The sequence below is a fragment of the Megalops cyprinoides genome, chromosome 10 (genome assembly GCF_013368585.1).
Source record: "Megalops cyprinoides isolate fMegCyp1 chromosome 10, fMegCyp1.pri, whole genome shotgun sequence".
Classification (NCBI taxonomy): domain Eukaryota; kingdom Metazoa; phylum Chordata; class Actinopteri; order Elopiformes; family Megalopidae; genus Megalops; species Megalops cyprinoides.
In genome coordinates, this window is record NC_050592.1 from 14,212,517 (window position 1) to 14,223,011 (window position 10,495).

At 41.5% G+C, this 10,495-nt stretch overlaps 1 protein-coding gene across 1 annotated transcript; it reads left to right on the plus strand.

The window, feature by feature from the left end:
• The first annotated feature begins 513 nt into the window (after nt 1-513).
• LOC118785119 (steroid 21-hydroxylase) lies at nt 514-6,055 on the plus strand. Its single transcript, XM_036539656.1, has 12 exons — nt 514-643; nt 1,212-1,403; nt 1,650-1,739; nt 1,915-2,069; nt 2,597-2,692; nt 2,881-2,991; nt 3,502-3,588; nt 3,775-3,864; nt 4,246-4,359; nt 4,941-5,107; nt 5,565-5,668; nt 5,817-6,055. Exons 1-12 carry the CDS (start codon nt 514-516, stop codon nt 6,053-6,055), a joined length of 1,575 nt encoding a protein of 524 aa, XP_036395549.1.
• The last annotated feature ends 4,440 nt before the right edge of the window (nt 6,056-10,495 follow it).

The window sequence follows — 10,495 nt, forward strand, 5'->3', positions numbered from 1 at the left end:
GTAGTTGATATCAGTGTTGCTGTACCTCAGAGTCTAGTTGTGCACATGTTACTGTACATTTACATTTGCATTCATTCACTTGGCAGACATTTTTATCCAAAGCGACTTACAAGCGAGGCAGAGTACAACACAAGCAAAAAGCCATATAAGTCAATAATGTTAGAAGCCCTGCATGACCAAGTCAAGTAAAAATTAGCTGGTAGAGATAAAAGTGCATGAAACCATACATTTTGTTTTACTCAGTTTTATTGTACAAAAGTTTATGGTCTTGTCAGTCATAGGGTATCTCTGTGCTCTCAGCATGACTGCAAGAGAGCAACTTGACCCTGCTTGTTTGAAATAATATTTTCCCATCCTTGAGCGAGAAGATGGATAACATGACAGCATTGGAAAGGAGAGGTGGGTGGAGGAGGTGGGAGAGCCAGAGACAGTATAAAAGGAGAGTAGAGGGAGACTGGAAAAAGGCACCCAATGTTGGTCTGTGGATCTTCAATGTGACTGTTTGTGTCCGTGATGCCAGGGTATGTGACAATGGTGGGAATGGGGGCAGTACTAATACTGTTTGTGCTGTGGATGGTACTGGTCTATCACTCTAGACGGACACACAGACAGACAGACCACAAGCTATTTTCTCAGTCAAAAGGTGAGTAGCTGTTTGCCTTCAGGTCTGTATCATTGAAAGGAACCTTGGGGGGCACGCTGGGAAAATAAACCCCAGGGAAGGTGCATGGTTGGGATGACCAAGCCTTTACAAATCATGGCTGTAAGGACCATTCACTTGACATCTGCTTGGTACATCCATTTAAACACTCTCAATCATTTAAACACTGCCTGGTTGTCATTTTCAAATAATGTCTGATATGTACCAGAAAGTTTTTTTCAATCTATTAATTTCAAACTCTATTCATTTCAATTAGAAATACAACTGATACTTTTTCAAGATAAAAACTGTGTGTCTCATATTTGGTCTGGTTGTATCATACTAGACCCTTTGTAATGTATGTGGTTTATGTACTCACTCAGTACATTGTTACTATGCTTGTAATATCCAGCTAGAGTGTATACACTAAGGGGGTAGTCAGTTATATCACAAGCAGCCACTTTAGACCAAGACACATGGGTGATTTGATTACAAGTTTACAACGGTGTTAAAGCTGTGTAAAGTTCACAGTGTATATAACACGTTCGTCTTTCCTCCTCTCTCCATTCAGCTGTTGGCTCTGGACTCCTGTTCTCTCTCCGCCAGTTTTTCTCCCGCTTTCTCTCCCCCTCACTCCCTGGCCCCCCGTCGCTCCCTTTCCTGGGAAACATGTTGGAACTCACACGAGACCACCTCCCTAATCACCTGACTTCCCTGGCTCACCGTTATGGCAGCATCTACAGGCTCAGCTGCGGCAACACCAGTAAGTATGTTTTACCAGTTAATTCTGTTCGCTTATTTGTATATTGCTATTATTCCAAGTGGTTCTCAAATTATTGGTGGTGGTGTTACTGTCAGTTTGCACAGGTTACAGAGTGATCATAATGATACAGACATACTTTTCTAGTTTTCTACTTGGTGGTAATATGATCATAACGTAATGTGACTAGGCTTGGATCAAGACTATGATGCAAGACCTCAACGGACTGGATGTTTGTGTGCATTTCAGCCATAGTGGTGCTGAGCAGTGCAGAGACGATCCGAGAGGCGCTAGTGAAGAAGTGGTCAGACTTCGCCGGGAGACCGCACTCCTACACTGGTATCAAATGCAGCCTGTGAGGCCGTTTTCATGCACCACACCAAATTGGCTTCAAATCTCAAATTGGCACTGAAACTTGAACATCCTCCAACAAAGTTCATCCTCTTCCTCACCCCCACCCCCAATCCTCCTTCCAATTTTATCTCCCCCCTTCTCTTCTCTCCTTCCCTCATAGGTGATATTGTGTCAGGTGGCGGGTGCTCCATCTCTCTGGGTGACTACAGTGAAGAGTGGCGCACACATCGACGCCTGGCCCACAGTGCTTTGCAGCGCTGCTGTGCACAGTCTCTGCATCGTGTCATCGAGAGGCAGGCTCTCAGCCTCAGGCAGGTACAGTGTGCACAGTGCTAGGAGCTATACATTAATGCATTACACCGCAGAAAAACTGCAGGTTAATGATTTCTCACTTGAAATTTTTCTGCTACACTGCATATGGTTTTGCTAGAAAGCATCACTGAAGCAAACTAATCTGAATTGAGTTCAGCCCTGCAATGATCTGGCTGAACTCCACAGCATAGCTCCAAGTAACTGAATTTAGCTGCAGAGTCCTGTGATTCCGATGTCTGTAGTATAAACTGGTGACTGATAACGGATGGATGGGTTGAACTGAATTGAACTGAATGGAACTGAAATGGCAGATCAATACAGTGTCTATATAGTGTGCCGACTGGACAGTAATTTAACATTTAGTTGCAGTAAGCAACTAAGTGAATACATATTAAAGCTCCATTCCCTGTGATAGTGGTGGTATTTGCATGCTGACTGGACACTGCAGTAAGTTCAGATGCAGTGGACACTCACTGAAAACACATCAAAGCACATTTCCTTGGGCCAATGATGGTGTGGGTGTCTGCCAGGTTCTGCTGGGCTACAATGAGACCCCTGTGGATCTGTCAGAGGACTTCACTGTCGCTGCCAGTAATGTCATCACTACTCTGGTTTTTGGAAAAGAGGTCAGTAATCACTATGCCTGAATCTTATTGTCAATATAAATTTAATTAAGGTATTATGAACATGTAAAATGGACAAAATGAAAACAAAAAGCTACAAAATGTCAAAATAACTAGTTTGCATATGGGATATGTAGACTGATTTATTGGATGAGCTTTTCTAAATCTAAAAGTAATTTAATTTTACCCAGTATCAGAAGACCTCTGCTGAGCTACAGCGTCTGCATGGCTGCTTGAATGAGATTGTGTCTCTGTGGGGCTCTCCCTGGATCTCTGCCTTGGACTCCTTTCCACTGCTCAGGGTCAGTAGTGACATTAACATTATTTTAATGTAAAGGGATTGAGAAAAGGGGAATGCACTGCATTTTTACCTCTACTGCTGGAGAAGAAACACATAGTTTAGAATCACTCCAAATTCAAGGATAATGGCAAAAACCCAGTCATGTTGTGTCGGGTACTTTGGCAGGGTTTCAGCATTAACACTGCTGATGAAGGCTTGAGCCAGGAATCAAAAAAACTGCTTTGGTAAATATCCATTCATATAAATATGATGAGCAGCATAAACAGCACCTGCACAAGGGCCAGGCAAATAAATAACATGAAAGTGAATCAAAGGAAAAAAAAAAAATCCATCTGAATTCCATCTGAAACCCATCCACAGTGTATGTCCACTCCTCCAGTGAATGGATGTTTTCAATGTTCCTCCACTATGACAAAATAAATTAATTAACAATTTTGTGTCAATAACTGAACTAAAGATATTATGGCTGAATTCCTAAAACATGTTTTTTTTCTTTAATAAAATTTTGAAGAAATTGCCCAACCCCCCTTTCTCCCGTTTACTGAAAGAGGTGGCCAGGAGAGATGACATCATTAGATCACATCTGCAAGAATATAAGGTAAGTTGCAAGGAATCTGTCAGCTGCTATGAATATCGCAATTCTAAACTGTATTTCAACACAAACAATAATAAAGTGAAATGTACATCAAATGGACAGATTTGGCTTGCACAAATACAGTATACAGTATTGTGAAATGTTTAGAATGTGATTAAATATGCAGTTTTTGTTGTATTATGACCTCAGGTGCAGTGTCATACTGAAGGAACAGGGGGCGCCATAACGGCCTCCCTCCTCCAGAGTCTGGACCAGCCACTAGGGGTGACAGAGAAAGTGGTGGGTGTAAAAACTGTACTGGGTAACACTGTGTTACATTATTAGCATTTGTTATTGTAGCTTGCATTTTTGTTGTTTATTTTTGATGATGTAGTGTGTTGGTTTTTATCATTTATTTAGAGCAAAAGTTTGGACTACTTTTATCATCATGGCTTGACTGCACTTCTGATACATTTAGTGAGCGGTATATGTTCTATAAACCATTCAATTACACTGCTATTTAATAGGTATTAAGTAGCCAAGGACATAAATATGCTGAAAACAGTCTCGGAACAAACCATATCTTCTATTTTCCTGCACTTGTGTATTCATGGGTTGCCAACTGTGCAGAACCATCTGTAGTGATGTAGGAATTCCTAACTTGCTGTGTACTGCATACAGGCACTGACAGAAACTCATGTTCACATGGCTACAGTGGACCTGCTCATTGGCGGTACAGAGACCACTGCTGCCTGGCTGTGCTGGACTGTGGCCTTCCTGCTACACAGACCTGAAGTACTGGCCTGTATACCTATTTATATTTATATACCATTGATGATTTAATCCATGTCATACAGCACTTCAGCATTCCACTGCTTGGATTCTTCTCTCTTCCTTGTGTCTCTTGTGCCACTCTGTTAATTTATCAACTCCATCTTTATTTTCAGATACATAGCATTTCCTACTTTCCCTCCCACTCATCCTCTGAAATCATCCTAAACTAGATTTCTTCTGTCTCTGTGAGTCAATATATGTGCTCGCAAAGTTTTTAAAGCTAAATATAACAATGTTGCATACAGACAATGGTACAATCTCACAAAATGACATAGTAAAAATATTGAATGACAACAGTGTAAAACTATGAACCGTGAGGGAAACGAGCTACATGATGTTCCAGTAGTGTTTACTCTGTCCTGCCTCACATACTGTAGACTTGCGTCAATATGTACACTTTCCTTCTCTATATACAGTTGAACTCTGTTCTACTTTACCGGCACTCTCCACTTGACTGACATAAATTCTGTAAATAAACATTGCAGCACATGCTAAATAGTGTCTCTTTCTCTGTGACACACACACACACACACATCCTGTAGGTACAGAGCAGAGTGTACACTGAACTGTGTACAGTGCTGGACACACGATACCCACAGTACAGTGACAGACTCAGGCTGCCGTGTCTATCTGCCCTGATCAGCGAAGTGCTTCGACTCAGACCTGTGGCTCCACTTGCAGTTCCTCACCGTGCCACTAGAGACAGCAGGTAAGAAATTAAAGACAATGGTGTCTGTGACAACTGGGTGTTCCTTCACTGTCAGCCAAGTCAGCCAATGTTATCTAGTTGAGAAGTTGAGTCTGTAAAGAAGACATGAAAAAGCTTAAATGCCTGCTCTATGTTCAGTCTCAACACACTGAAGTGCCAGCTAAGTTCCTGAACATGATAACACCACTGTGAAATATTGGCATCTGGAATAATTATGCAACTCTCACTCCACCAGTTGTCAATGGAATGAATGATGAGAAATGTGTGTGCCATCAGAGACAAACAAGATTATTATTGTATACTGCCACTGATTGTTAGCTTTCCATTCACAGCTCAGTGTAACTACTATGTTTGTATCACACTTGCTTAAAGGAATATTGCCTGGTATGTTTTAATGTTGTTGATTCTATGTAATTGTGGTGAGTATACAAAATGGATGTACTGTATGTGTGTTTAGTATTGCAGGTTATTTTATACCGAAAGACACCATTGTTATCCCCAATCTGTATGGCGCTCATCACGACCCAGCAGTTTGGACCGACCCCAACACTTTCAAACCAGGTGGTGTGGCATGCTCAGAATCACATTACCAAGCCATTGCTGTCTCTCAGTCTGACACAGTGCACACATACACTGTCCAGTCCTTTGAGTTGTTTTGCAGAAACAGTGTCGTATAAACTTGTCGTATGATTACTTTTCTCTGCTTCAGAACGTTTTTTGGATGGAGGAATGGCTTCCACTCGTACTCTACTGCCATTTGGAGGCGGAGCTCGACTGTGCCTTGGGGAGTCCATTGCCAAAATGGAGCTCTTCCTGTTCACTGCCTACCTGCTGCGTGACTTTCAGTTCCTTCCCCCTGGAAAGGATTCCTTGCCTGACCTGACAGGGATAGCCAGTGTGGTGCTCAAAGCCAAGCCATTTCAAGTCATAGTGCGTCCACGACCTTGAACCTGACCTCTGAGAGAGGTGGAATGGAAAGACAGTGTATTAACCTCTGCAGTCTGAGATGGAAACATCTGCATTCATCATGACAGACAGAGTGACACAAATATGTTGTTGTTTGATGCTTGGTAGTGTTCGGTTTATCAGCGTACCAATAAATTACATTTGAACTTCACAGAGAAGGTTTAAAAATAACACTGACAGGCTCTGATTCATATCTGTCACACAGACCATGACAATCTATTACATGCTCTGTTTCTCAGTGTACACATACCTCCACCAGATATGTCCTCAACATGGTTTTACTAGCATTAAACTAGCATTTAGCTGCAACAGACCATATTGATTCAAAATATCAGAAAATTTGATTCCTGAAAATATCAGACAGTTCTGATCACCACAAACTTTAATGTTCTCAGACATTGTGTTTCAGCTCTATCCACATGATCCACATGTTTGGTAAAGTATATTCTAAAATAAATCAGTTTAGGTCTGCTGGAGCTAAATGCTAGAACCTAAAAATAGAATGAATAGAAATTCCCCCCTCTGACTGGAAAGTTATTTCTGTAATTACTCTGCAGTAATTGCTGGATGTCATGGCAACATTTACGTTTATTCATTTGGCAGACACTCTTACCCAAAGCAACTTACAAAAAGTACATTCAGTAAAGTTAGGCAGGTAGACCTATTGATGCTGAATCATTAGAGCCATCCTTGAAATCTAGTGCCATTGTGGGAAACATTCCTTCAGGAATACAGGCTGTCATAATGTAGACATACATTACCATTGCTAGTTGCCAGTTAGATATCCCCACTGCTACAATGATTTTGCCTTTGAACCAGTAAACTGTCATCAGGTCTTACTACTAAGCTGTTACTAGAGAGTTAGGAGGGAGTGGGTTCAGAGTTTGGGGAGCAAGGCGTGGTCTGGATAGGTGGCTTTTGAGTCTATGCAGAAGATTGACAGCGCCCCTGCCGTCCTGACACTTGTGGGAGCTCGTTCCACCCCCTGGGGGCCAGGGTAGACAAAAGCTGTGATTGAGATCAGTGAACCTTCCAGAAAGGGATGGCTAGGCAACCAGAGGTAGCAACATGGAGTGGTCTGGTAGGGGTACAGGGTTTCATAATGGATTGTAAGTGTGGGGTTGATGATCTTGTTACTGTTCAATAAGCTTGAACCAGTGTTTCAGACTTTATCTGTAGCAGCCATTGTATCTGTAATATTAGTATCTAAAATCAATATATTGGACAAGTATCACTGAATCACATGATGTCCTCAAGGTGACTCAGAGAGGAATTTGATCAGATTGCTGCTTTATAAACCTAAATAAATGAGTATTCTCAATCATTAAAAATCATCATCGTTTTTATTGATATTTTGATTACCGAAATGTATTTGGATCTGCATGTGAGAAGAAATAAATCTTTGAGTCTATACCCTCAACACAAATGTACACATGTATCTACACACAAATTTTTAAAAAGAAAACTGCAGCTAAACAGATCTTGTTAAATACCCCACCTGTGTGAAAGTACTTAATCCAATGATACCTCATAAAAGAGAATATCTCATCAGTAGAATAGGTCAATAGGAAACAGCTTTTGTTAACCGGTCTGTCTCGGTCTTTTAGCCAAGTGAGACCAAGGGGGATGGGGAGGGGACTCACAGGAGGGGGAGGAAGTCATTTTCAAACTTGCAGAAGCAGTGCTCTTTGAGAATGTTTCACAGAGGAAGAGAGGGGGTTAAACGGTTACTCTCGCTTTCAAGACTCTCATCTGCTCAGTCATAAAGCAAACAGAAAGAAAGACCTGAAGCAAAACGTACCGAATTAGGACTGAAGACCTGAAGGAAACAGAGGTCAGTGTCTGAGTTTTTTCTGAGAGACACAGCAGCTCCCGTTGGAAGCCTTTTGAAACCAACTGAAAGTCATACTTCAGTTATTAACTCTTGATAAGAGGACCTAAGTCACGATTTAAGAGGTTTGACTGGGGTTATGGTAAAATCAATATGCTAGGGAGAATTCAGGAGTTACATTGTTGATTTCCAGATTAGTTCTACTGGAAATAGCATTTTAATTTCTCTTACTCTGCAATATTTGAAATTTGTAAATGAAGTGTTATAAGTAAATATTTTTCTATGATATATATCCTTTAACCTTCATCAAGTGACAGCATACATCATACATACACTTTAATACACTTTTTCTTCAATACTGTTGTATTCTGCATGATTAATTAAATCCATTTCAAATTGTTTTGGTGGGTCTTTGGCAAACATTCAAAATTTGATTAGCTCTTTTCACAAAAAAATGCTGTTCACCTGACAAGCAAAGTCAGAAGCAAGCAAACTAGAAACTCCCTAGTTTCTTGTTACAGTATTAACACCTGGGTTATATTCAGTTGTGTTCAGTGACTTGGCTTCTGTAAGTCCAAAGTAATTATTACAAGTAAAATCTTTTATTTTTATTCTCGTTTCAGTCTGAAACCATCTCATCCTTGAACAATTAATTGGATCAACCACTCTCTGTTTCCAAGCCACACCTGTCCTAAAATGACATCAGGAGAGGAGGCAGGGCTGGCCATGAGCTTAGTCAATGATGTGACCTGTCCTTTGTGCTCCTCCCTCTTTGAAGACCCGGTCAGACTTGACTGTGAACACAACTATTGCAGGCAGTGTATCATAGATTACTGGAAGAAGGGAGAGATGAAGACAGGGGGAGAGGTGGAGCGAAAGAACAATGGCGGTTACACATGCCCCCTGTGCTGTGAAATCTTTCCACAATTTACCTTAAAGAGCAACAAACTCCTTGCCACCATTGTAGACAGGGTGCGTGGCTTGGGGATACAATACAACAAGGTTCCGCTTGAGAGAGCTAGGAGGTGCTCTCCCTCTCAGAGTGCGTTGGGGAAGAAGGCCGAGAATGAGCGGGGGAAGGGGTTGTGTTCTGTCCACCGGGAGCCCCTGAAGATGTACTGTGAAGAGGAGCGGGCTGCAATCTGTGTGGTGTGTGCCGTCTCCAAAGAGCATCGCACCCACCGCCTGGCACCCATAGAGGAGATACTGATGCAGTGTGAGGTGAGGCCTGGGCTGGAGGGGTGATGGACTGGAATATGGGATGTATGGGAAGCGTGGTCACGGGGGGATCATGGACTGGGTTGGGGTGAAATGGGGTAGAGGGAAAATTTGACTGAGATATTGTATTGCAGGAAACTTTCCAGACAGCTGTGAGACATTTTGAGAGCCAGACAGATGAAATAAAGAAACTTCACCACAAGAGAGAAGAAGAAATAAAGGAAATCAAGGTTTGAAATACTGACAGTGTTCAAAATGATCATAAAAGCATTTAAAAGAAGCACATGTTGTAGTAATGAAGTCAAGTTCCCACAACATTCAAATGACATAGCTATATGAGGTATCAAGAAAATAAATTTTCACATTGTGTCTCATTGTGCTGCAAAACTTTACTTTCCAGTATGTTTACAAAGCAATGTGTTTCATCCTGCAGAAGCAGGCTGTTTCCCTCCAAGCCCATCTAATTCAAGAGACTGACCACCTGCTGCAATGTGTCCAGAAGGAGAGGGAGAGGCTGTGCTCTATGCTCCAGAGAGACACGGAGAAACTGCTCGCCCTCAGGCAGAAAGCCCTCTCTCATCTCTCACAGGAAACTGACACCTTGCAACAGGAAGTGGCGTCACTCAGGGCCAGACTTGGAATGAATGAAGTCCATGATCCTGCTGTGCTGGTCAAGGTAATTTTTTATATAGAAGCTACGAGTGATGAAATTATCTTCAGTCAAAGATGAAGACATTATTTAATTTGTGCAAAATACCACATTTCATAATATGGGTTCCTTTAATATAATTTGTATGATGCAGCAGGGAAAAATAATGTCAGAACTAACGTTTTCTCTTTTGTTTCTCTTTTGTACTAATACACAGGATATTCAAGACCTGACAGCAAGGTAAGAATTTATCCTCTTCTTAAGCCTTTTTTTTATCTTTTCTGCAACATTATTTTGAAAATTTCAATTGCACGCTAGACTCATCTTACTGCTACATCCACAGGTCCACTAATGAATGCAATCCTCTAATACACTCAACTGCATCCAATGGCTATTTTTTCCACCAAAAATCACACAATGTTCTACAGTGGGCACTTATTGGAGGATAGGTAGTACACCACTGACATCATCCATTGAACTCACACTCACCTGATGAATTTCTGGGTGACTGAGAATGGTGAAATGAGTAAAACCCTTGCCAACCTACTCACCACTATCCCCAGAGGATATGTATCCACTCGTTGTCGGAAAATTACACAACCTGTGTCGCAGGGCTCAGCCTGTGCTCACAGTGAAGGCCTTACCAACTGAACCACTCGGGACCCCAGAATTTATTTTCAATATTAACTCTATACTTCAGCCTGTAACTTTTGTATCTTCATAT